General features: G+C 46.5%; 1 protein-coding gene across 1 annotated transcript; it reads left to right on the top strand.

Moving 5' to 3' along the window:
- Positions 1-179: 179 nt before the first annotated feature.
- LOC141083296 (aldo-keto reductase family 1 member C1-like) lies at positions 180-21,310 on the top strand. Its single transcript, XM_073567477.1, has 9 exons — positions 180-344; positions 521-694; positions 785-901; positions 993-1,070; positions 1,190-1,312; positions 10,924-11,033; positions 16,076-16,241; positions 16,321-16,403; positions 20,635-21,310. The coding sequence occupies exons 1-9, from the start codon at positions 180-182 to the stop codon at positions 20,675-20,677; spliced, it is 1,059 nt and encodes a 352-aa protein (XP_073423578.1). The 3' UTR covers positions 20,678-21,310.
- Positions 21,311-27,893: the final 6,583 nt, after the last annotated feature.

The following is a 27,893-nucleotide window of genomic DNA, read 5'->3' as shown; positions in this document are numbered from 1 at the left end:
TTTGCTTTATGTTTATTTTTCAGTTTACTTCTTATGAAACAATCAGGAATACACAGCGTTCTGCAGTTTCCCCGTGACTTCACCTTTCATTTTTCCCATCATATATGTCTATGTAGCTACTAAGCAATGACGCTGCAGAATCCCTGCCGAATAAGCGTCCGCCTTCACTATCCTATAGGATGGGCTGTGCAGTAGGGGAAGGACTAGACAAAATACAGGCAGCACCTTGTGCTCTGCGACACACTGGGACACATTGCACCATGGCTCTGAATCCGGACTCCTACGTGGTGCTGAACGATGGGAATAAAATGCCAGTGATCGGATTTGGCACTGGGGTGGACACGGTGAGTGCATCAGACATAAAGTAGTGGCTGAACCCCTGAATCCAAAGCAAAGCGGCATTACTGCCGGTCTCACGCCACCGCAATATTTCCCTATTTGAGACACTGTGTCCATCACTCCGTGCGTCATTTACCCCAGAGGGAAACAATGAGATTTATAAAAAATTTCATCTTATTAGGCTAAGTACACCAATGAACAGGCCCATGAGAGCATTAAGTTGGCCATTGACGTTGGATACCGCCACATTGACGGCGCCTTAGTATACAGGAATGAGGTCGAGGTCGGCCAAGCCATTAGATCAAAGATTGCGGATGGGACTGTGAAGAGGGAAGACATATTTTACACTGGGAAGGTGATCAATCAATCAAAATATTCTTTTCACTTTAACATCACCACTAGGTGGCGATGACGAGCTGTTACAGGTTTTTAATATATTTTGTAGCTTTGGGGCAATAACCACACTCCCGAGAGGGTCCGACTCGGGCTGGAGAAATCTCTGAAGGATCTGCAGCTGGATTACATGGATCTCTTCCTGATCCACACCCCCATGGAGTTTAAGGTTGGTGGATATGTGTGTGGGATCGATTGTGGCTCCCAATCAGATCAGAGCAGAAGACATTATATGTGAATTCTTTTTACATCTCCTCCAGCCCGGAGATGATCCCTTGCCCACAGACGAAAATGGGAAATTGGTTTTCCATAACACAGATATCCGAGAAACATGGAAGGTAAATTATATATAAGATTATGGGTGACTCCGGGCAGAATGACTTCTCCTCCTCCATACGGGGTAAGATTCCCATTTTCGGATGGAGCATTTCCCTGATTATCTTACCATAACCTCTAGGCTATGGAAGCGTGCAGAGACGCCGGCCTCGTCCGATCCATCGGAGTCTCCAATTTTAACCGCCGGCAGCTGGAGCTGATTCTCAACATGCCAGGACTCAAGTACAAACCAGTGTGCAACCAGGTACATATCACCGACCAGTAAGGATCAATCACACATAAATATGACAAAAATTTAGAAAAAGTTGTAATTTAAAAAAACAAAACAAAACACAGGCACGCTCCCCTACAGGTTGCGTGTGGTATTGCAGTACAGCTCCTTTCACGTTAAAGGAGCTGTGATACCAGATATAACCCATAGACAGGTGTAGGTACGTGAGCGGACTGGGGGGTGGTCCACTGCTTACCGCGAACAGACTCGAGACCCAACAGGTCTTCTTTTTGGCTGTCCTCACGCCAACCGTAGCAATACACCGCAGCAATTTCACAGTTCTCCGTACACAGGCCCGGGTACTTGCACCTTTCTTCTCTGTCGTAGTGGCGTCCCTCGCGGCTCTTCTGCTGTGGCTGCCCTAGACCTATCTACCGTCAGCGTTTCACCAGTCCGAGTATGTCATTTGTTTGGTACCCCCGGGGCCTTGTCTGTCCTGCGGTTCGTCTTGTCGGGGCCACCCCTCTTGACCGTCTGTTCTCCTCTGTCCCTTATAGAAGCTCTCCTCCGTTGTCTGTCTTCTCTTTCTGCCTCCTCTCTTCTTGAGCTCCTCTCCCAGGACTGGAACCCTCTGGAAGCCTCTCTCTCCTTTTTATCCCCTCTCTCACATTGGGGATTTCCCTCTTGAGTTCCTGTAACTCCGCCCCCATGACTCTGTGTTTTCTGAGCCTTAAGCTGCTGTTTAGCCCTGTTCTCACAGCTCTCTCCTGCCATCTTGTGGTCAAACCCTGGTATTACACTCATTCTTCACTTTTCCCAGCTGTTCCCCTTCTACTAATACAAACGTCCATCTAAAGTGCACCAACTGTTAGGGTCGGCGGAACGCCCCAGATATAAATAATAGGGGGTGCGTTCGCCGCCCGGGGTCCACCGTGCGGTAGGTGACAAGGCCGCTGCTGAGTAATGGCGAATGCACCAAAAGGTGAAGTACTGCGCTCGGGTTAACGTCACCCGAACGCTAAGAGCGGCTCTGTTCACACACAGAGTCGCTAACACAAAAGACTTATGAGGACGCTGGCCCTGTTCACTTCACAGGCTAACCAGCGAGTGACGTTGCAAACGCAGATGCCAAGGACGCTGCTACTGCAGCGCGGCAATTACTATGGCCGCTGAACGACGGCACCGGAATAACCGAGCACCGTCGGACGCTAGTGTGCAGTGCAGGAGGCACAGTGGCGTGTAGCTTGCCACAATCTGAAGCTGACTACCCAACAATCTGTCACCATTCATAATAACCGAGGGAAGGGGTTTCAAATAAGTCAGCCACCAGTCCATGCATCCATCACCATACACACACAGCATAATATGCTACACTAGCGCATGGCCGAGCCGCCATGCGGGCTTTTTATAGCCATACGCTTCCGGGACCTTCCAGTACTATAGGGAGGACCAATCAGATCCGACATAGGACCTGCACATGTGACCCCTGCTCTCCACTGAGAAGACAAGTTGCGGGCATGCCCAGTAGCACGGCACGAGGACTTAGCCTCCGGAGCAGTTCCCTGCAAAGCAGGTTGCGCCACCATTGCTGCACCAGAGATGGCAGCAACATCCAGGCTCACAGAACAAGTCTGAGGGAAATGCCTGGTTCGCCGAGAATGCTGAGCAGGAGTCTGAGCGGTCGGAGGAGAATGGGAGACCGCAGGATGTCTGGCTCTGGATTCCCGCTGTGCAGTGCCAGGAATCCGACGCCTAACATTACCCCCCCCCCCAGGGCCCCCTCCCCTCTGAGCACCACCGAGCTCAAAAGCCACGATCAGGAGCGGTGCGTGAATGTTTTCCACCGGCTCCCAGGTCCGAGCCTCGGGACCATGACCCTTCCAGTCCACCAAATAAAATTTTTTGCCACGGACAAACCTGCGCCCCACGATGGCGTTAACCTCAAACTCGTCAGACGATAAGTCTGATGATCCGGCAGATGACTCGGAAAACCGGGCCATGTGAACTGGTTTGAGGAGGGACACATGGAACACGTCCGAGATGGCCAAATGTGGAGGAAGAGCCAGGCGGTAGACCACCGAGCTAAGTCGCTCAAGGACCTTGAATGGTCCAATGTATCGTGGCGCGATCTTGGGCGACTCAACCCGCAGTTTAATGTTTCGGGTGGAGAGCCATACCATGTCGCCAGGGGAGAAGCTTGGAGCCGGACGCCGGTGTGCGTCAGCGGAGATCCTCATTCTCTCCTTGGAAGCTCGGATAGCATCCTGGGTGTGATCCCAAATGTCACGTGCCTCCACCGCCCAGTCTGCCACCCTGGAGTCGGTGGAAGACACGGGCATGGGCACAGGGACGCGCGGATGCTGACCGTAATTTAGGAGGAATGGGGTTTGACCGGTGGAGTCGGCCACAGCATTGTTCAAGGCGAACTCTGCCCACGGCAGCAAGGATGCCCAGTCGTCCTGTCTGGCTGAGACAAAATGTCGAAGATATGTTATCAGGGTCTGATTGGCTCTCTCTACCAACCCATTCGTCTCGGGATGATAGACCGAGGAGAGATTCAGCTCAATGCTGAGTAGAGAACAGAGCTCTCTCCAAAAACGGGACGCAAACTGAGGGCCACGGTCACTGACAATCTTGTCCGGCATGCCGTGCAGGCGGAAAACATGCTTGATGAACAAGACTGCCAGGCCCCGCGCTGAAGGTAACCGGGAGAGAGGTACCAAGTGCACCATCTTAGAGAAATGGTCGGTGACAACCCAAATGACCGTGCTGCCGCTGGACTTGGGTAGCCCCACCACAAAGTCCATACCGACCATCTCCCAGGGCTTGTCTGCTATCGGCAGAGGAAAAAGAAGCCCAGCGGGCCGCTGCCGAGAGGACCTATTCCGGGCGCAAGAGACGCACGCCTCAATATAGTCCTTGACGTCACGGGCCATATGTGGCCACCAGTACGTCCTCGCCAAAAGCTCAGAGGTCCGTTTTGTCCCAAAATGTCCACCCACTCTGGACGAATGGGCCCAAGAGAGGACCTCCGGTCGCAGACGGGCAGGGACAAATGTCTTGCCCGGAGGTACTGACTCAAGGGCAACCGGAGCCACAGTCCTCAGGCTCTCAGATCAGCCGAGGCTCCTCCTCCTCTTCCTCCGATGAAACCACGGAGCGGGAGAGAGCATCGGCCCGGACGTTCTTCTCCCCGGAGAGAAAGTGGAGGGTGAAATGGAACCGGGAAAAGAACAAAGACCATCTGGCCTGGCGAGAGTTTAGCCGCTGGGCTGTTTGTAAATATACCAAGTTTTTGCGGTCGGTGAACACCTGGAAAGGGTGGCGAGCCCCCTCCAGGAGGTGTCTCCACTCCGAGAAGGCCAACTTCATCGCTAGCAACTCCCTGTCCCTGATGGCATAATTCCTCTCCGCCGGTGTGAAGGTCTTGGAGAAAAAGAAGCATGGATGCTTCCGACCTTGCGTGTCCTTCTGGAACAGGACCGCTCCAGCACCGACGGAAGAGGCATCCACTTCCAGAATGAAGGGCTTGTCCACATCGGGGCGATGTAGAATGGGAGCACTAGCGAAATGGGACTTAATGGTGGAGAAGGCCTTGGAGACCGGTTCCGACCACAACTTGGGATTTGCACCCTTCTTGGTGAGGGCTACCAAGGGTGCTACCAAAGTCGAGAAGTGGGGAATGAATTGGCGATAATAGTTTATGAACCCCATAAAGCGCTGCACCGCTTTGAGAGAATGAGGTTCCTGCCAATCCATCACCACCTGTAGCTTGGCAGGATCCATGGCCAATCCCTGGGCGGAGATGATATAGCCCAGGAAAGGCAAGGACTCCTGCTCAAACACACACTTCTCCAACTTGGCATAGAGGGAGTTCGCCCGCAGGCAATCGAAGACTTTGCAAACCTCTCTCCGGTGGGAGTCAATATCTGGAGAGTAGATGAGAATATCATCCAGATAGACTACAACCGAGGTGGTAAGCATATCCCGGAAGATATCGTTTACAAAGTCTTGGAAGACGGCCGGGGCATTGCAGAGGCCGAAGGGCATCACCAGGTATTCATAGTGCCCGTCTCTGGTCTTAAATGCCGTCTTCCATTCATCCCCATCACGGATGCGAATCAGGTTGTAAGCCCCCCGCAGATCAAGTTTGGTAAATACCCTCGCTCCTCGTAGCCTATCAAACAGTTCTGATATCAGGGGCAGTGGATACTTATTCTTAACGGTGATGGCGTTAAGACCCCTGTAATCAATGCAAGGACGTAGCTCCCCACTCTTCTTCTGGACGAAGAAGAATTCCGCCCCCGCTGGAGACACTGACTTCCTAATGAATCCTCTTGCCAGATTCTCCCTGATATATTGAGACATGACCTCAGTCTCTGGGAGAGATAGGGGATAGACTCGACCCCGGGGTGGCTCAGCACCAGGCAAGAGGTCAATAGGACAGTCATAGGGGCGATGCGGTGGAAGGGTCTCCGCCGCCTTTTTGGAGAACACGTCTGCATACTGTCGATAGTGTTTGGGGAGCGAGGAGAGATCAGCGGGAACCTAGGTGGAGGCAACCTGAACGCACTCCCTCAGACATCTACCCTCACATGATTTACTCCACCCAATAATCCTCCCTGAGGACCACTCTATATGGGGGGAGTGATACCGCAGCCAATGGCGGATCTTAATAGGGGCGGATGGGGCGGTCGCCCCGGGCCCAAGGTTTTTTGGGGGCCCAGGGGCAGGGGCGGGCTGGGCCGGGTGGCAGAGAGGCAAATGCCACCCGGACCGCTCCCCCAGCACCTGTACAGGGCCGGCCGTGCCCTGTGCTGTGACGCCGCCGGCAACAGACAGCTGCCCGCGTCACATTCTATGAGGGGCCGGGAGCTGTGCACGGCCGTCACCTTGACGGCTGCTCAGCTCCGGCTGTACTTCTGGGTCAGATGTCGGGCGTGCGCGATGACGTCATCGTGCACGCGCCGACATGTCCCGGAGGATGCTGAAAGCAGAGGCGCTGCTGGGGAGCGAGCCGGCTGTGAGGTAAGTATGGGGAACTTTTTTATTTTTTTTTTATTTATAAAATGAATTAAATGGGGGAGGGGGTGAGTGGGGGCTGTACACAATGAAGGGGGGGTGACTGGGGCCTGTATATGATGACGGGGGGGTGACTGGGGGCTGTATATGATGAAGGGGGGTGAGTGGGGGCTGTATATGATGAAGGGGGGGTGACTGGGGGCTGTATATGATGAAGGGGGGGTGACTGGGGGCTGCATATGATGAAGGGGGGTGACTGGGGGCTGTATATGATGAAGGGGGGGTGACTGGGGGCTGTATACGATGAAGGGGGGTGACTGGGGGCTGTATATGATGAAGGGGGGGTGACTTGGGCCTGTATATGATGACGGGGGGTGACTGGGGGCTGTATATGATGACGGGGGGTGACTGGGGGCTGTATATGATGACGGGGGGGTGACTGGGGGCTGTATATGATGACGGGGGGTGACTGGGGCCTGTATATGATGAAGGGGGGTGACTGGGGGCTGTATATGATGACGCGGGGGTGACTGGGGGCTGTATATGATGACGGGGGGGTGACTGGGGGCTGTATATGATGAAGGGGGGTGACTGGGGTTGTACAGGATGAAGGGGGTGAGTGGGGGCTTCACAGGATGAAGGGGGGATGAGTGGGGGCTTCACATGATGAAGGGGGGTGAGTGGGGCTGCACATGATGAAGTGGGGGTGAGTGGGGCTGCACATGATGAAGTGGGGGATAAGTGGGGCTGCACATGATGAAGTGGGGGATAAGTGGGGCTGCACATGATGAAGTGGGGGATAAGGGGGACTGCACATGATGAATTAAGGGGTAAGTGGGACTGCACATGATGAATTAAGGGGTAAGTGGGACTGCACATGATGAATTAAGGGGTAAGTGGGACTGCACATGATGAATTAAGGGGTAAGTGGGACTGCACATGATGAATTAAGGGATAAGTGGGACTGCACATGATGAATTAAGGGGTAAGTGGGACTGCACATGATGAATTAAGGGGTAAGTGGGACTGCACATGATGAATTAAGGGGTAAGTGGGACTGCACATGATGAATTAAGGGGTAAGTGGGACTGCACATGATGAATTGGGGGTAAGTGGGACTGCACATGATGAATTAAGGGGTAAGTGGGACTGCACATGATGAATTAAGGGGTAAGTGGGACTGCACATGATGAATTAAGGGGTAAGTGGGACTGCACATGATGAATTGGGGGTAAGGGGAACTGCACATGATGAATTAAGGGGTAAGTGGGACTGCACATGATGAATTAAGGGGTAAGTGGGACTGCACATGATGAATTGGGGGTAAGGGGGACTGCACATGATGTGGAGGTAAAATTAACTGCACATGATGATGGGGGAGTGGGGCTGCACATGAAGTTGGGGGGGAAGGGGACTGCACATGATGAAATGGAAGGGGGGATAAGGGGCTGCAAATGATGAAGCGGCACTGCAGATGAAGTGAGTGGGTGATAGGGGACTGCAATGGATGAAGTAAGGGGACTTCAAATTAAAGTGGGGACATTAAAGTGGATCCCCTATGGCCAGGATCACGTTGGGCGATTTTGTGCGTATTGGCCGTAGGCCTACAGCTTATGTGCAACGTCTTTTTAGGCCATGTCCACACGTGGTGGAATGGTGGCGGGTTTTCCGTATGGACCCGCAGCAAACCAAGTGCTGCGGTCCGTACGGCTGTCAATTCCCGCACAGGGACCGCAGCGCTCAGGTGGGAAGGGGGGTACATGGGCCCAGGTTTTATGAACAGCCCCGGGCCCATAGTCCACTTAATCCACCACTGACGGCAGCGAGGGAACCCCTAGAAGTACTTGGTCAATACCCTCGGGCATGACGAGGAGGGATATCGTCTCCTGATGAGACGGGGCCACTGAGAGTACTAAGGGAAAGGTCTGGTGAGTTATCTGTGAGGGTAGGGTAGTGCCGTTCACCACTCTGACGGTGACTGGTGTAGACATCATAACCAGGGGTATAGCGTGCCGTTGGGCGAAGGCTGACGACATAAAATTGCCCTCTGCCCCGGAATCCACGCAAACCTCCACCGCCAGAGTGGAAGAATCAAACCCAAGAGTCCCCTTAAAGGACAGCTTGGAGGAAAACGTCGCTGACTCTAGTGCGCCGCCTCCTACGGCCACTAGGTGCGAGCGTTCTCCCTGCTGCTGTGGGCACCGGTTGGCACGGTGACCGGACTGCCGACAAATATGACTGCTCACAGGAGCTCGAGCGGACCGGAGCCTAGATCCCTCACGGGAAGCCCCCTGACGCTCGGACGCCCGATCGGAAGATTCCAGAGGTTTAGAAAAACAAGGTGCCAACCTAAACCTCTGCCTACACTGGTCCCGCTCCAACCCTCGCTCGGTAAAGCGAAGATCTATTCGGGTGGAGACAGTGATAAGCTCCTCCAGTGTAGCGGGAATCTCCCTGGTGGCCAGAGCGTCCCTCACATGGCCAGCCAAACCTCTCCAGAATGCCGGAATGAGGACCTTATCTGGCCACTCTAATTCTGAGGCCAGCGTCCGGAACTGGATGGCGAAGTGACTGACCATGGACGAGCCCTGTGATAATGCCAGCAGCCGGAGCGCGGTGTCATGGGTGACTCGTGGTCCCAGGAAGACCTGTTTCAGCGTGTCTAAGAACCGCGAGACACACTGCACCACATGATCACCACGCTCCCACAGCGGTGTGGCCCACTCCAAAGCCCTGCCCGACAGAAGGGAAATGATAAATCCCACTTTAGCCCGCTCAGAGTGGAATCGGGCGGCCAGCAGCTCCAACTGTATAGAGCACTGGCTTACGAAACCCCTACAAGCAGCACTATCACCCGAGAACTTTTCGGGCAGCGGGAGGTGGGACAAAGTCGGGACAGGGATGGCTGTGGTTACACGGGAGGCAGCCTCTGTGGCTGCCTGAACAGAGACTGCAGTAACATCCGCAGCTGAGGCTGAACGCTCGAGAGCCGCCAACCTGCCCTGCAGCTGCCGGATGTACTGCAGCAGTCGCTGTTCATCCGCCATTACTAGCCAGACCCTGGCGCTAGTGTAATGTTAGGGTCGGCGGAACGCACCAGATATAAATAATAGGGGGTGCGTTCGCCACCCGGGGTCCACCGTGCGGTAGGTGACAAGACCGCTGCTGAGTAATGGCGAATGCACCAAAAGGTGAAGTACTGCGCTCGGGTTAACGTCACCCGAACGCTAAGAGCGGCTCTGTTCACACACAGAGTCGCTAACACAAAAGACTTATGAGGACGCTGGCCCTGTTCACTTCACAGGCTAACCAGCGAGTGACGTTGCAAACGCAGACGCCAAGGACGCTGCTACTGCAGCGCGGCAATTACTATGGCCGCTGAACGACGGCGCCGGAATAACCGAGCACCGTCGGACGCTAGTGTGCAGTGCAGGAGGCACAGTGGCGTGTAGCTTGCCACAATCTGGAGCTGACTAACCCAACAATCTGTCACCATTCGTAATAACCGAGGGAAGGGGTTTCAAATAAGTCAGTCACCAGTCCACGCATCCATCACCATACACACACAGCATAATATGCTACACTAGCGCATGGCCGAGCCGCCATGCGGGCTTTTTATAGCCATGCGCTTCCGGGACCTTCCAGTACTATAGGAAGGACCAATCAGATCCGACATAGGACCTGCACATGTGACCCCTGCTCTCCACTGAGAAGACAAGTTGCGGGCATGCCCAGTAGCACGGCACGAGGACTTAGCCTCCGGAGCAGTTCCCTGCAAAGCAGGTTGCGCCACCATTGCTGCACCAGAGATGGCAGCAACATCCAGGCTCACAGAACAAGTCTGAGGGAAATGCCTGGTTCGCCGAGAATGCTGAGCAGGAGTCTGAGCGGTCGAGGAGAATGGGAGACCGCAGGATGTCTGGCTCTGGATTCCCGCTGTGCAGTGCCAGGAATCCGACGCCTAACACCAACCACCTCTTTTCCCTACAGACAAGTTTGTACGTCAGGTCACCTTCCCTACACAGGTGTGGAGCTGTTTGTGGGAAAAACAAAGAAGCCAGCTTGTAATATTGTTCCATCAACATGTTGTTTAGAGTGAAATGTTCTTTAAATTATTGCATATTATCCGCACTGTTATATAAAGTAATGAACCATTAAAACTATCAATACCCAGAGAGATTAGTAAACTTAGGATTATTTAGTCTAGAATAAAGAGGACTGAGGGGCGATCTAATAACCATGCATAAGTATATATGGGGAAAACACAAATATCTCTCCGAGGATCTGTTTATACCAAGGAAGGCGACGGTCACAAGGGGGCATTCTCTGCGTCTGGAGCAGAGAAGGTTTTTCCACCAACATAGAAGAGGATTCTTTACTGTTAGGGCAGCGAGAATCTGGAATTCCCTGCCTGAGGAGGTGGTGATGGCGAACTCAGACGAGGGGTTCAGGAGAGGCCTGGATGTCTTCCTGGAGCGTAACAATATTGTATCTTACAGTGATTAAGTTCTTTAGAAAGACGTAGATCTGGGGATTTATTCTGACGGAATATAGGCTGAACTGGATGGACAAATGGCTTTTTTCGGCCTTACTAACTATGTAACTATGTTGTCTCTGCACAGGTAGAATGTCACATATTCCTTAATCAGAGCAAATTACTGGAGTTCTGCAAATCTCGTGATATCGTACTGGTCGGATACAACGTACTGGGGTCCAGCAGAGCAAAGGACTGGTAAGAACAAGAACATTGGTCCAAGAATATTACTACTATAATACTGCCCCTATGTACAAGAATATAACTACTATAATACTGCCCCCTATGTACAAGAATATAACTACTATAATACTGCCCCCTATGTACAAGAATATAACTACTATAATACTGCTCCTATGTACAAGAATATAACTACTATAATACTGCTCCTATGTACAAGAATATAACTACTATAATACTGCTCCTATGTACAAGAATATAACTACTATAATACTGCCCCCTATGTACAAGAATATAACTACTATAATACTGCTCCTATGTACAAGAATATAACTACTATAATACTGCTCCCTATGTACAAGAATATAACTACTATAATACTGCCCCCTATGTACAAGAATATAACTACTATAATACTGCTCCTATGTACAAGAATATAACTACTATAATACTGCCCCCTATGTACAAGAATATAACTACTATAATACTGCTCCTATGTACAAGAATATAACTACTATAATACTGCTCCTATGTACAAGAATATAACTACTATAATACTCCCTCCTATGTACAAGAATATAACTACTATAATACTGCTCCAATGTACAAGAATATAACCACTACAACACTGCCCCTATGTACAAGATATAACTACTATAATACTGCTCCAATGTACAAGAATATAACTACTATAATACTGCCCCCTATATACAAGAATATAACTACTATAATACTGCTCACTATGTACAAGAATATAACTACTATAATACTGCTCCTATGTACAAGAATATAACTACTATAATACTGCCCCTATGTACAAGAATATAGCTACTATAATACTGCCCCTATGTATAAGAATATAACTACTATAATATTGCTCCTATGTACAAGAATATAACTACTATAATACTGCTCCAATGTACAAGAATATAACTACTATAATACTGCCCCTATATACAAGAATATAACTACTATAATACTGCTCCTATGTACAAGAATATAACTACTACAATACTGCCCCTATGTACAAGATATAACTACTATAATACCGCTCCAATGTACAAGCATATTCTCACGGATGGGGATACGTGACCTTTGGCCATACACGGGTATCACAGGCACAGGGGTGCTTATCTTAGTTATCTCACCGCTGGCACCATGTGATAAAAACAGCAAGCTAGTCTTGCCTTAACAATTTACCGCAGGGGAGGTTTATTTTAGTTATCCCACCACTGCCACAATATGTTACAAGCTGTCAGGATTTATGGATATCCCACTTTCCAGTTCCACTTTGGAACTTGCAGCTCTCCGGTGCCCCTCTTATCCTCAGGTCAGTGAGAGAACTACACCTAGGATAATTAGTCGCCGGACAGGACGCTTGTTGTGCAATGGCTGTTAGGCCCGCTTGCAGTGAGGGAGTTATAACTAGTCCTGGCTGCAGCCGGACAAATTAGCTTATAAAACCCACTCAGTCACTGCCAGCGCTACCCACTCAGCCAAAACACACTTTGCTGCCACCAGCTTCAGATTTCTCTTATTAATATGTAAAATTAACAGAGGGGTACGAAGCAAACCCAAATTAGTAGCGTAATTAGCATATAGGCACGTGAATTCATCACAGAGCAAAGAGACTGAACTAATAAATTTTATAGTTTATTCCCGAAAGGTGGGCAGTGTTTACAGAAGTTTAAAAAAAAGTTCTAAGACAGGAGACAATTAAAATATGTACAATGCAATTACAAATAAAATAAAGGATTAAAACAGAAAATACACTTACATAATGCTTAGATCATTTCAGGCAGAACCATGCTGGGGGTGGAGCCATACATCATAGTTCATGCATTAGGTCTTGTGGCAATAGCTGCCAGGCAGCACTCTGACTGGGGGGGCTCAGTTGCAGACTTATAAGTCTGGGCTTGTGACCTCACCAAAGGGGCTTGCTGGTGATGGTCCTCCCCCCAGCTCTTATAGCTATAATCTGGCTGAAAAGCTTATCATAACCATAACTCACAGAGGGTACCTAGTATAGAAACGCACATAGTATCATCCTTTCCAGCCTGTCACTGGCATTCATCCAAAACCAAACTCAAACTAGTTATTCCACAACGTTCAGGAGAAATCCATTTCTCTGGTTCCGTGGGTGCTAGAAATTAGCAAGAACCACTGTGGTGGAGCCTGATAGGAGCACGTCCCAATGTGTAATTTTCATATTTTTATCATAACTGGCAGCATTCTATCGCCATGTGATTAGATTCTCATTATTGCCTATGAGACTAGCTGCACGTGGTGGAAGAAACAAAGGGACCCCCTGCCATGAGGCAGGGGGCCAGTCACTAGTAATTCAGGCTACACTGATTGTGTGTGTGAGCTGAGGGGGAGGGACAAGGGGGGTGAGTGGCTAACGGGCTACAGGCTAACAGTGAGCCAAAATTTGCAGGCAAAGCAAGGGGGTTTGAATCTACAGCGTGTGTGAGGGGGGAATAGAACAGTCTGGGATGACCCAGAAATAGTGACAATCAGGGGAATCTTACATCATATTTTACATTATCATTACAAATATAACTACTATAATACTGCCCCTATGTTCAAGAATATAACTACTATAATACTGCCCCCTATGTACAAGAATATAGCAACTATAATACTGCCCCTATGTACAAGAATATAACTACTATATTACTGCCCCTATGTTCAAGAATATAACTACTATAATACTGCCCCTATGTACAAGAATATAACTACTATATTACTGCCCCTATGTTCAAGAATATAACTACTATAATACTGCCCCTATGTACAAGAATATAACTACTATAATACTGCCCCTATGTACAAGAATAAAACTACTATAATACTGCCCCTATGTACAAGAATAAAACTACTATAATACTGCCCCTATGTACAAGAATATAACTACTATAATACTGCCTCTATGTACAAGAATATAACTACTATAATACTGCCCCTATGTACAAGAATATAACTGCTATAATACTGCCCCTATGTACAAGAATATAACTACTATAATACTGCCCCTATGTACAAGAATATAACTACTATAATACTGCTCCAATGTACAAGAATATAACTACTATAATACTGCCCCTATGTACAAGAATATAACTACTATAATACTGCCCCTATGTACAAGAATATAACTACTATAATACTGCTCCTATGTACAAGAATATAACTACTATAATACTGCCCCTATGTACAAGAATATAACTACTATAATACTGCCCCCTATGTACAACAATATAACAACTATAATACTGCCCCTATGTACAAGAATATAACTACTATATTACTGCTCCTATGTTCAAGAATATAACTACTATAATACTGCTCCTATGTACAAGAATATAACTACTATAATACTGCCCCCTATGTACAACAATATAACAACTATAATACTGCCCCTATGTACAAGAATATAACTACTATATTACTGCTCCTATGTTCAAGAATATAACTACTATAATACTGCCCCTATGTACAAGAATATAACTACTATAATACTGCCCCCTATGTACAACAATATAACAACTATAATACTGCCCCTATGTACAAGAATATAACTACTATATTACTGCTCCTATGTTCAAGAATATAACTACTATAATACTGCTCCTATGTACAAGAGTATAACTACTATAATACTGCCCCTATGTACAAGAATATAACTACTATATTACTGCCCCTATGTTCAAGAATATAACTACTATAATACTGCCCCTATGTACAAGAATATAACTACTATAATACTGCCCCTATGTACAAGAATATAACTACTATAATACTGCCCCTATGTACAAGAATATAACTACTATAATACTGCCTCTATGTACAAGAATATAACTACTATAATACTGCCCCTATGTACAAGAATATAACTACTATAATACTGCCCCTATGTACAAGAATATAACTACTATAATACTGCCTCTATGTACAAGAATATAACTACTATAATACTGCCCCTATGTACAAGAATATAACTACTATAATACTGCCCCTATGTACAAGAATATAACTACTATAATACTGCTCCTATGTACAAGAATATAACTACTATAATACTGCCCCTATGTACAAGAATATAACTACTATAATACTGCCTCTATGTACAAGAATATAACTACTATAATACTGCCCCTATGTACAAGAATATAACTACTATAATACTCCGCAAGAATATCTATATACTAGCTCAAGAGCCCGGCGCTGCCCGGGCATAGTAACTAACTGTGGTTAGTTATAGCAAATTATAATTATCCTCCATCCCATAGTCCCGTGCCCATATACCCATCATACACATCCTCCATCCAATAGTCCCATGCCCATATACCCATAACACATCCTCCATTCCATAGTCAACCATTATGACATCATAATGAGGGGCAGGGCTTGATATGCACACACTTTTTCCCCATTATGTAGATAGGGGCAAAATTGTCTGGTGAATTGGAACATGTGGGGTTAAAATTTCGCCTCACAACATAGCCTTTGACGCTCTCGGGGTCCAGACGTGTGACTGTGCAAAATTTTGTGGCTGTAGCTGCGACGGTGCGGATGCCTATCCCGGACATACATACACACATTGAGCTTTATATATTAGATATAAAGCTGAGTGTATGTGTGTGTGTATGTATGTGTGTGTGTGTATTGATGATGATGTCATAATTGTTTCCATGGCGAGAGATGTCATAATAGGTTGCCAAGGTGAAGATGATGTCATAATGAGTATATGGGCATGGGACTATGGGATGGAGGGTATACAAGAATATAACTACTATATACCAGGTTTTACCCTTCACATCATGCCTCATGTAATAGTGACTATCATATGATAGTAGTAACAGTGCCATCCGTAGTATGCATAAGATGGCATTACGTACAATGCTGATTTTTAGTTCACAGAATGAGACATTACTGACGGCCATATAGTGACTATTTTTTTCGTGCTTTTTGGAGCACACAACCAATCTGCTTGTTTTTTTTCCTTTCACCAAAATTTTAGGAAAAGTGTGAGATTTAGTTTATTTTCTTTCTGACAGGGTTGATCAGAATTCCCCCAAAGTGCTTGAAGACCCTGTTTTAAATACAGTCGCTAAGAAGCTGAGCCGCTCTCCTGCGCAGGTGGCCCTGAGATATTTGCTACAGAGGGGATGTGTTGTCTTGACAAAAAGCTTCAATCCTGAGAGGATCAAGGAAAACTTCCAGGTAAATGAAGAAATTAAAATTAGAATAATTTCCTTCCTCTTAAAAATAATCTATATTTTTTATTACTTTTCACTTACAGGTTTTTGTCTTCGACTTAAGTGATGAAGACATGAAATCTCTAGATGGAGTCAATAAAAACCTGCGTTACGCACTTGTGGATTTGTAAGTAATAATAATAATAATCTTTATTTATATAGCGCCAACATATTCCGCAGCGCTTTACAGTTTAACAGTTTCAAAACACAAGTCATTAAATTAAAGCAAAATAAGCCGACCCTGCTGGTGAGAGCTTACAATCTACAATGAGGTGGGGGAGATGCAGAGTACAGGTGTGTATTTACAGTGATGTATTTACAATGATGGTCCAGCCATCTTGAGAAGTGAGGGATATATGGAGATAGTGAATGGGCTACACACACACACTTACACATAGAATGACTTTGATTAGTGAACGTGATAAGCCGCTCTGAACTAATGCATTTTGAGGCAGCGCCTAAAACTGAAAATTGTGGATAGTCCTAATTTCTTCGGGTAGAGCATTCCAGAGGATTGTCGCAGCACAGGAGAAGTCTTAGAGTCGAGAGTGGGAGGTACGGATTAGTGCAGAGGTTAGTCAAAAGTCGTTTGCAGAGCGCAGCGGTCGGTTAGGCCGATAGACAAAAATGAGGGAGATGTAGGGGGGTGCCTCACTTTGGAGAGCTTTGTGAGTGAGAAAAAGTACTTTGAATTGGATCCTATAATTAATTGGCAGCCAGTGTAACGATTGCCGAAGTGCGGACGTGTCCGAGTACGGATTAGCCAGATGGATGACCCTGGCTGCTGCATTAAGTATGGACTGCAGGGGAGAAAGTCGAGTAACGGGGAGGCCAATTAATAGAGTGTTACAGTAATCCAGGCGGGAATGGATCAAGGCGACAGTGAGGGTTTTTGATGTTTCCATGGTGCGAAAAGGGCGGATTCTAGAGATGTTCTTTAGGTGTAAGCGGCAAGAGCTGGCAAGAGATTGCATATGGGATGTGAAGAAGAGATTGGTGTCAAGCATAACACCCAGACAGCGCGCCTGCTGCTGGGGTGTTATTATGGTGCCACCAACAGAGAGGGAAATGTCAGATTTAGGGAGGATAGTAGTTCAGTTTTTGAGAGGTTGAGTTTCAGATAGAGAGCGGACATGATGTTGGAGACTGCGGACAGTCACTGGCGTTCTGTAGTACCGTGGGGGTAAGGTCAGGGGATGACGTGTATAGTTGTGGTCTGTCCAATTGGGGCCGTGTAGAGAGAGAAGAGAAGGGGGACAAGGACTGAGCACTGAGGTACCCCGACAGCGAGAGGAAGAGGAGATGACGTGAAGCCAGCGAACAAAACACTGAAGGTGCGGTCAGAAAGATAGGAAGAGAACCAGGAGAGAGTGGTGTCCATAATGCCTAGTGACTGGAGCCTAGAGAGCAGGAGATAGTGGTCAACAGTGTCGAAAGCTGCAGAAAGGTCGAGAAGAATGAGCATAGAGTGGTCACCGTTACATTTTGCTGTCAGAAGGTCATTGGTAACTTTGATGAGTGCAGTTTCAGTTGAATGTAGGGGCGGAAGCCGGACTGTGAAGGGTCTAGGAGGGAGTGAGTGGACAGGTAACGGGTAAGGTGGGAGTAGAGTAGGCGCTCCAAAAGTTTAGACATGAAGGGGAAATTGGAGACTGGTCTGTAGTTGTTTGTGCAGTATGGGTCGAGAGCGGGTTTCTTTAGTAATGGAGTAACGATAGAGTGTTTGAAGGTGAATGGGAAAATGCTCGAGGAGAGGGAGAGATTAAAGATTGTAGTTAGGTAAGTTTTGACGACTGGAGAGAGAGACTGGAGGAGATGTGAGGGAATGGGGTCAGTAGTACATGTAGTCAGACGAGAAGAAGAGAGGAGTCTGGAGACTTCTTCTGTGATGGGATCAAATGTGGAAAGTGAGCCAGGGGAAAGGCAGGGAGGGATGGGAGTCACAGCACTTGGTGGTTGGGAGCAGATTTCCTGACGGATATTATCTATTTTCTCTAAAGTGGGAGGCCAGGTCATGCGCACAAATGTCTGTGATAGAGGCTTGTGCTTTTGGCCTGAGGAGGGAGTGAAAGCTGTCAAAAAGTTTCTTGGGGTTGTTGGCTAGTGAGGAGAACAGGGTAGTGAAGTAGGTTTGTTTGGTGAGGTGAAGGGCAGAGTTATAGGTTCTTAACGTAAATTAGAAGTGGATGAAGTCTTCTGGTGTGCGGGTTTTTCTTCATCGGCGTTCAGCACTCCTAGAGCATCGCTGGAGAAGTCGAGTTTGCGATGTGAGCCAGAGCACTTTTACTCTGTGTTTGAAGGTTCTGAGGGTGAGGGGCACTACTTGGTCAAGAGTGCTTCTGAGAGTGTTGTTATAGTGATGAACAGCCAGATCAGGAGAGGAAAAAGAGGAGATTGGGGACAGTGATGATTGTAGGGAGTCTGAAAGTGTCTAAGGGTTAATGGCTTGTAGATTTCTGAATGTGTGATAGGTAGGAGTGTGCTGGTGTGGGCGAGGATTTAGAATCATAGAATCATAGAATCATAGAATCGTAGAGTTGGAAGGGACCTCCTGGGCCATCTGGTCCAACCCCCTGCTCAAAGCAGGATTCGCTAAATCATCCCAGTCAGATGTCTGTCCAGCCTCTGTTTGAAGACTTCCATTGAAGGAGAACTCACCACTTCTCGTGGCAGCCTGTTCCACTCATTGATCACTCTAACTGTCAAAAAGTTTTTTCTAATATCTAATCTGTGTCTCCTCCCATTTTGTGAGCGTGAAGGAGAGAATGTTGTGGTCAGAGAGGGGAAGCGGTGAGTTATTTAGGTAGGAGATTGAACAGAGTCAGACAAAGACCAGGTCAAGGGTGTTACCATCTTTGTGTGTCTCAGAGGATGAGAGCTGTGAGAGGCCGAGAGAAGTGGTTAGTGATAGAAGCTGGTATGCAGATGTGGAAGTGGGGCTGTTAATGGGGATGTTGAAGTCTCCCAGGATAAGGGTTGGTAGTTCTGAGGACATGAAGTGCGGCAACCAGGCTGAGAAGTTGTCAAGGAAGTGGGTGGGTGAGCCTGGGGCCGGTATATGACTGCTCTTCTGAGGGAGAGGGGACGGAAGAGTCTGATGGTGTGGACCTCTTAGGAAGGGAATAAGAATGATGGAACTGGGGGGGATGACCTCGAAAGTGCATTGTGAGGACAGGAGTATGCCGACTCCACCACCAGGTCTGTTTGTGGGTCTCGGGGGATGGGTGAATTGTAAGCCACCATGGGAAATGGCAGCAGGGGCGACAGTGTCAGAATCCTGAATCCAGGTTTCACTGAGTGCCAACAGATTTAGAGAATTGTTCAGAAAGTAATTGTGCAGCAAAGGAAGTTTGTTACATACAGACCGTGGATTCCAGAGGGCACAATTAAATGAAGGAGATGAGGGAGTGCAAGAAATATTAATAAGATTATTATTATTAGTGATGGACGAGTAGCATCATTGCCCGGGTCTCCCCGAGTATGCACTAGTGATCTCCGAGTATTTTGGCGTGCTCGGAGATTTTGTTTTTATCCTCTCAGCTGCATGATTTGCGACTTGTAAACAGGCTGAATACATGTGGGAATTCCCTAACAAACAGGCATTCCACACATGTATTCAAGCTGTCTAGCAGTCACAAATCATGCAGCTGAGGGGATGAAAACTAAATCTCTGGACAAGCCAAAATACTCGGAGACCATCTGAGCATGCTCGGGGAGATCCGAGCAACGAGTATACTCGCTCATCACTAATTATTATGGTTTTGATATGGGGTAGAGTAGGGGTTGAGGATGGGGGATGGTGGACCGAGGTTGGGGGAGATGTCCCCTGAAATCAGTAGGAGTAGGAACATAAAGAGCAAGTAGTTCTTTGAAATATAAGAAGTTATTTTGCGCGATGTGTTTGGGCAAGATGGGCTGAGGTTTTTCAGGAAGGTGTGAAGTGCATGGGAGCTGTACATGGGAGAGGGAAGTATAGAGGGGCTGATATGTACGAGTCGTGATGAAGGGGGGATGGGGCAGTGTATGTGGATGGCAAGGGAACATAGGAGAAAAGAAAAAAAAACACATGGTTAAAAGGGGGATCAAAGTGTGATTTACCTGACTCCTGCCCTGACTAACTGCCATGGAGTAACTGTGTTTTGCTGGAAGCTTAGCTAATGCGATGCTTTGCTGAATGCGTGCGGCCCCTCACATGAATCAAGTACCTTCTAGTTTCCAAGAACATATTTATTCATATTTTTTTCTTTACAATAACTTTTATTTATTAATATTTTTGCAATTTTATTTTAATGTACTTTTATTTATTATCTTTTATTTTATGTCCTTTCTTTACTTTAAACTTCTTTTTTTTATTTTAGCTGGAAAGAAAGCCCTAAGTATCCATATCACGATGAGTTTTAAGAACATTAGACAATTTCGCTGGATTCATCCTTATAACTCCTGTGTCTTATTATCTTAGTCTAGCAGATTCCAATCTACTGAAAATATATGATCTATCAAATTGATTCTGACTCTGATGTAGTGTTTATTATGGCTCAGATTTGAAATGACAGCACATAGATACATTTTAACATACAATGAGAAATTCTAAGGCTGAGTACAAATGCTGCAATTACACAGCGAAATCTTTGTGCTTTAAGTAAAGAGTACAGCATTCTTCTTTATGTTGCAATAAAATGCATTTTGTGAAGATTTGCTAATACCCGGTTAAGTAATCAAAAAATAATTATGCATTTCAGTACCTTTATTCTTCTTTAAATTCTGTACAACATAGTTTCAATTTCATTAATTTTAGTCTTTCACATGGCTGTCAAATAGCCGAGAATCTGTAGGGGCATCTGTGATCGTGCCCATAGCGGTCCCTTAGCTTTTTAAACATCCTTAAATTTATATGAATCTATGTTTTATTATTTTAGTATAAAATAATATTTTCTGCTGTTTTCCACCATGTAAGTTTCAGTTTTACTGTTCTGGCTTTAAATATGATATATGAAAAGACACATATAAAATAAAACATCATCATCATTATCAAGATATTATGACGTGAGAGTGTCACCAAGGTTAGCTTTGTAGCAATGCATACAATCGTCCTTTATGAATGCCTGTTCCCACATGTTCCTTCTGTTTACTATTTTTCAGTATTTCAGGTTGAAAAAATAGCTAGCTGTGGAATTTACCAGTGAGGAATTTAAAATATACATTTTTTGTTTCAAGCATGCTTGGTTTTTACAAATTTTTCAAAATGATCCAATATTTTAGTTGTAAAAATTTCTTCATGTCTTCTTGTAAGTTCTTAAGAAATTCCACATTACTGGCTGCAATTATATTCTGTAAATTACAAGCTCCTTGCATTGCGCTGTGACATCATGAGGTCACAGGGGCATTAAAACATAACAGGTGCCCAGGTTGCCCTGTTCCATTTGCCACGGAGTATATAAGGTGAAGCCGGATCAGGGTAGTTTTAATCTCTTTGCCCATGTCTACCTGATAGATTGGTAATGGTATGTACAGACCCCTATATGGCAGAACAAAGAGTTGCTATGGGTCTTTATTTTGAGCTCATAGATGACAACCCATCCAGATATGACTGCAAATCTGCATGTCCCCGTATACTGTATCTGTTACCCTCTTTTGTTAAGTGCCAGTATATCCATGCATGTGGTTTGATCCCATGGAAAATGCCATATAGTTGTATCGCAGCTACAATTAGTCACATGCAAAGTAGATGCAATTTCTCAACTAAATACATTGCAGCAACCTGCCTGTCATATGCACCCACATACAGTACAGTGCACTTAATTACCATATACAGTGTGAGGCAGTGACCAGAGTCATATGTGAGGGTCGCTATGTGTCCCCCAGGATGCGCTCAGAAGCGTATTAGATCCGCTGGAGTGCCTTGTGGTCACAGCAGTGAGCCTGTGAGTCACAAGGCAGAATAAAAGTATGTTTGAACCTGGCCAAGTTAGTTTGACCAAGGAGCTTGTTCAGGAAAACACAGTATGGGCTTTTATTTTTTAAATGGACTGCAGGAAGGTAGTGGGGTCCAGTCCGTTTTCTCCAGCCCAGATCTTGTAAGCGGCCTATGGCCACAGATTGAAGTGAATGAGAAAAAACCCTGCAGGAAGAGTTTGGGTGTGTCAGTTTTGGTCCTGCAAGCAGACAGAGCAGTTGGTCTGCAGAGCACTCCCTGTGTGAGGCAACCCAGGGCCAAGTGGAGCCAAAGGGTCTGGCACCCCTACATATACAGCAGTGCGATCGCTCAGGTTTTGTTTTTTTCCTGGCTGCGATCCAGAGGATACAGCGTACTGAGCACTGTGTGCGTTTTGGACATTAAGCACATTTTGTTTTGAACTTGCTTGGGTCACTACCTCATCATTGCACAGCGTGGACACCTCTGCATTACAACAGTCATGTCTCAAAGTTTTGGCGTCCTTAAAATTGTTCCATAAAATGAAGTATTTCTCCCAGAAAATTATTGAAATCACATAAAAGCAACATGCTAAACCAGACCAATAGTGAAAAACATTATCCTCACCTTTGATGAATATGTTTGATTTGAGGTTCTGACTTACCTACTTCCGAATTACCCATAGACTTTAGTAATCCGGGCAGTCAGCATTTGTGTCAAAAGGTCGTTCTGTTATAGAAGCAAAGATCCTGGATATCAGACACAGCTGGACTCCCCATAGAGAAGGCAGATATGATTATTACCATATTATTATTATATTGGTGTGTGCACAGCACTGAGAGAGTATAAAGTGTTGAAAGCTCTGACAACTCTCATGTTATCAGGTGCAGGGAGGGAGCTGGAGCTGCTTTGTCCTAGGAGACCTAGTCCTCTCTGATATTTAACCAGGAAGCTGAATTCCCACTGTAACTCGGGCTATTATACCAGCCCCAGTTAAAGAGGAAATCAGATATTTTTTTTAAGTTTTTAATTGTTGAAATGCCCCCATAAGCTAATGGGGAACATAATGTGTGAAATAAATGAAAAATAAATAAATGATTAAAAAATAGGAACAAATAATTAAAAAAAACTCTGCCAATGCATATCGTTGTTGCCGTTATAGAAAAAAAACACGTTTGTTATATATTAATATAATTGTTACAGAAAAGGAATTTATCCTGAATGTAACAGGTTCATATTCCTTGCCAAGAAATAAATCAATGCCTCCACCATGGGCCAGCCACTGCACTGGATACCCATCTGCTATTACAATATATCAATAACCTATCACTTTCACCCACAAACCTCTCCATGGTATTGCCTTACATCTCATCCACATCCCTGCCTACCATCCTACTCGTGCTCTTGTGCTCTCCATTCTGCCAATGATCTAAGACTAACATTTTTCATAATATGAACCTCCAATACGTCTTGTTATGCATCTGTCCCTGATACTTGCTTTGCTTCGTTCACCCCAGTCCACTAGATTTTCTTGAGCTCCGCATCGGATTTTGGAGGTGGCCGGCCGTGCTCCCATGTGTTTGACTTCCAAGGCCCATATAAGACTTCCCAAATCACACACACCTGTGTCTTGGAATTATGATTTTCTAGTATGACTTTTAGCTTGCTTGTGCACAGTTCATGTCAGTGGTCTCCAGGACTTCACTTGCCTCTCTGTGGCTGCCACGATGTCTCAAATCCGCTTGCAGCTTCCAGGACTTTATTAAGACTTCATTGTTGCTAGACTCTGACTTGCTTCATACACCACTTCTGTCTGCAGCCTCCTGGATGTCCCAAGCCTTCCTGTGGTTTCCAGCATTCTGCATACCCACCTGTGATCTTCTGGATGGCTCCCGCCTGCTAGCAGTTTCCAGCATCCAGCAGGCTTGCTTGTGTTCTTCTAGATATCTATGCCTGCAAGCAGTTTCCAGCATCTCACCTGCTTGCCTGTGGTCACTTGCACATCTTCCACTTGCCTACATGCGTTCTACTGGACGTCTTCCGCCTGCTTACTAGTGGTCTCCTGGACGTCTCCTGCCTTCCAGCAGTTTCCTGTATCCTGCATACCTTCTTACGGTTTCCTGGATGTCTCCCACATGCCAGCGCTTTCAATCATCCAAATTTGCTGCCTGTGGTTTCTTGCACGGCTTCGACGTGTAAGTGGTTTTCAGCATTTCACTTGTGTCAGTGCGTGCTCTGGTCCGCTGGCCCGAGACCGGATGTGCCAGGGGTCATTCCACTGTGTACCCGCTCCCCTTTCCCGGTGGGTATAATATTACTCAGACAACACAGGGTGAGGGTAAAACATGGTGGCAATACTTTATTGAATCACCAAACAAACAGTAACATATAGAACTGTCCCAGAAAAATACCCAAGAAGGTGCAAAATTACAGAGTCTCACCCTTTTGCTGACTCACCAGGATTAGAGCCTCTGCGACTTCGGTGATTCCAGTACTGACTACCTAGACCAGTGGCACCTTGATTTTGGCGGGCACCCACAGACAGGAGGTAATGACAATCTTAGGAAGCTTACAGTCCATTGAGGCACATAGCCAGGTGAAGAGGGTCCCTACCTGGGTTCTCCAAATGTCTCCATGGAGCTAGGTAACTGGATGGTCCCAACCTGGCTTCTCCAAAAGTATCCATGGGTCAGATGACTGGAGTGTCACAATGCTAGCTTCCACCAATGTATCAATGAGTTCCAGGTGATCAGAGGGTCACAATCTGGCTTCTCCAAATGTATCTATGGTTTCAGTAATAGTCAATGGAGCAAATCTATCCTTTCAGTTGGGGCTGTGGTCCCCTAAGCTGACATCCTGTAGAATGTCATATCTGTGTTCCTCTTGATGTAGCCATGTTGTCCTGGTAGAGTGTTTCCTTATGGAATCATTGTGCCCTGGCTGTTGTTCTGTCAAGTCACTCTCTTTTTGCAGATGTATAGAAAATCCCTTTTTATACCTACATCTGTGGTTCTGGTCATCATCTGCAGGTCAAGAGAAAGGTGTGATGAGATTAACTCACATTGTTTGAGTATTTAGTTGATCTGCATAGCCCACCCTTCTCTGTTTTGCAGGTCAACAAACTAGCTGGCTTGGTACAATGTGTAATCAACATATTAACACACATCTATTGCTCACCCTATGTCCCTGTCTTGAAAAGGTAGCAGACAATATTCTGATGGTGAGGATACAAGCAGCCGCCATTCACCAATATAGAAAAAAACTGTCATGATCTGAAGTGGATCTGACAGTTTTAAAAGCACAGAGTGAACTTTTTTCCTTTTGGCAAGTTGCCAAAGTGACTTGACTGTCCCCGGTGGTGGTTAGTGGTATCGCACTTTAGGTTTAATGTGCACGTAATTATGAATCAGGTGTGGGGCTCTAGAAATGAGTCTCAGGGTGTGCAATCACGGCTGGTGATAGTCATTGATTGATTCATTCTGAGTTTGTGAAGCCTGGGTGAACATGGAGCTGAAGAGGAGTCCTGCGCAGTCAGCCAGAGGAGACAAGTGGCAGCTAATGGTGTCTGCAGGAATTGCTGGCATGGCGTGGAGGAGTCGCAGTTTATGGTGTCGGCGGGAAGTGCGTGCATGGCTTTGTGGAGTGGCGACTATGGAGAGAGTTGCACTCGGCATGCTCGACTTGGTGGCCGAGAGCTGGACTCAAGCATGCTTAGAATTTTGGCAGAGGCTGACTCATCCTTGGGACTCTGTTATTGGACTGCTGCAACTGGAGATGGACTCTGCTCCAAGGCCGCACTATGGTGTAGGATCCAGGATGGTGATGGATCCGGGTGGAGGAGAAGACGCACGCAGGTGGTGGGGCTCTGTTGCAGGAGCATAAGCACAGAGCCTAAAGCTAAGTGGTGTTTCCCCCGTATTGTCTTCTTTCCTCATGTGTGTTGTTAGTGCAGTGGTGGGATTAGTCTCCGCACCGACCAATTCCCTAGTGAGGGTTTAGGGTCAGGGCGAGCAAGGGTTTAAGGTTCGCGTGCGGCGACAGGTGCAGAGCCTGTATAGGGAATGTAAGGAGTGCAGGGACACTCTCAGGGGAGCTTAGGAGGTCTCCACGTCCCCATTCCCTATCGCAGGGCCCACCATTGTTAATGTTTCCCAGGTTCCCCCTTATTATTTAAATTCGCCACTGGAGGCGCTGTATCCAGGGTCACGTGTGTTATGGGTTTGCCTTGCGGTAACATCTGCGTCCAGACACACGTGGCCGTGACAAAAACAATTCATAAATAATAGTCTATGTGTTTTGACCAACTGAAAATAGGCGTCTGGATAATTAAGATTAAATGCTGTGTCGCCACAGCTTGTTACCTACATACAAAAAAATGGGCACAGCAGTGCTCAGTAAGGACCAAGATGTATGCAAACACAAGATCTAGACTACACTGTTGCTATATAAAATGTGCTACCAAAAAGAGAAAGGTAGATAAAGCCATTACACACTGAATAAACTATACAGATAGTGTATAACAGCATTGCAATGAAGAATATCAAAGTTGGAGGAAAATAGTATGATATTATACTTGAATTTCCAACGAAACACGAGACTTTGAAGTACTTTCGATTCACAACAAAAATACTTGACCAGGTTTGCACACACTGCAGCAGGTATTTTGGCCCACTCCTCTATACAGATCTTCTCCAGATCTTTCAGGTTTCGGGGCTGTCGCTGGGCAATATTGAGTTTAGGCTCCATCCAAAGATTTCTATTGGGTTCAGGTCTGGAGACTGGCTAGGTCACTCCAGGCCCCTGAAATGCTTCTTACAGATCACTTCTTAGTTGTCATGGCTGTGTGTTTAGGGTCATTGTTATGCTGAAGGACTCAGCCACAACCCATCTTAAATGCTCTTACTGAGGGAGGGAGGTTGTTGGCCAAAATCTTGCAATACATGACCCCCATTCCTCCCTTCAATACGGTGCAGTCATCCTGTCTCCTTTGCAAAAAAGCACCCCCAAAGTATGATGTTTTCTCCACCATGCTTCACGGTTATGATGGTGTTCTTGGGATTGTACTCATCCTTCTACTTCCAAACACGGCAAGTGGAGTTGATACCAAAAGTTCTATTTTGTTATCATCTGACCACAAGATCTTCTCCCATGTCTCCTCTGGATCGACCATTTGGCGAACTTCAAACAGGCCTGAACATGTGCTGGCGTGAGCAGGGGGAACTTCTTGCTCTGTAGGTTTTGAATTCATGATGGCATAGTGCGGTACTAATGGAAATCTTTGAGACTGTGGTCCCAGCTCTCTTCAGGTCATTGACCAGGTCCTTCCGTGTATTTCTGGGCTGACTACTGACCTTTCTCAGAATCATCCTTACCCCACGAGGCGATATCTTGCATGGAGCCCCAGACCGAGGAATACTGACAGTCATCTTGTGTTTCTTCCAATTTCTAAGAATTGTGCCAACAGTTGTTGCCTTCTCACCAAGCTGCCTGTCCTGTAGCCCATCCCAAACTTCTGCAGGTATGAAATAATGTTCCTGGTGTCTATATACAGCTCTTTAGTCTTGGCCATAGTGGAGAGGTTGGTGTGTGATTGGTTGAGTGTTGACGTGTAGGGGGTATGCTGGGGGCTGATTTGTGCCCTGCATCCCTGTGCGCATCTTCTTAATAAAATCGGGTACGTTTTGCGTATAAAATGTCCTGTAATGT

The sequence above is a fragment of the Dendrobates tinctorius genome, unplaced genomic scaffold, assembly GCF_039654945.1.
Source record: "Dendrobates tinctorius isolate UK_male_01 unplaced genomic scaffold, ASM3965494v1 ptg000020l, whole genome shotgun sequence".
In the NCBI taxonomy this organism is placed as follows: domain Eukaryota; kingdom Metazoa; phylum Chordata; class Amphibia; order Anura; family Dendrobatidae; genus Dendrobates; species Dendrobates tinctorius.
Note: the sequence above shows the minus strand (reverse complement) of the source record. Positions and strands in the feature narration are given on the sequence as shown.

Bases quoted from the DNA above. Each gene is read 5' to 3' on its own strand.
- LOC141083296 (XM_073567477.1), top strand. From the start codon at position 180: ATGGGCTGTGCAGTAGGGGAAGGACTAGACAAAATACAGGCAGCACCT. The intron at 902-992 runs GTTGGTGGATAT...CATCTCCTCCAG, and splicing joins ACACCCCCATGGAGTTTAAG to CCCGGAGATGATCCCTTGCC. The intron at 1,313-10,923 runs GTACATATCACC...GTCTCTGCACAG, and splicing joins ACAAACCAGTGTGCAACCAG to GTAGAATGTCACATATTCCT.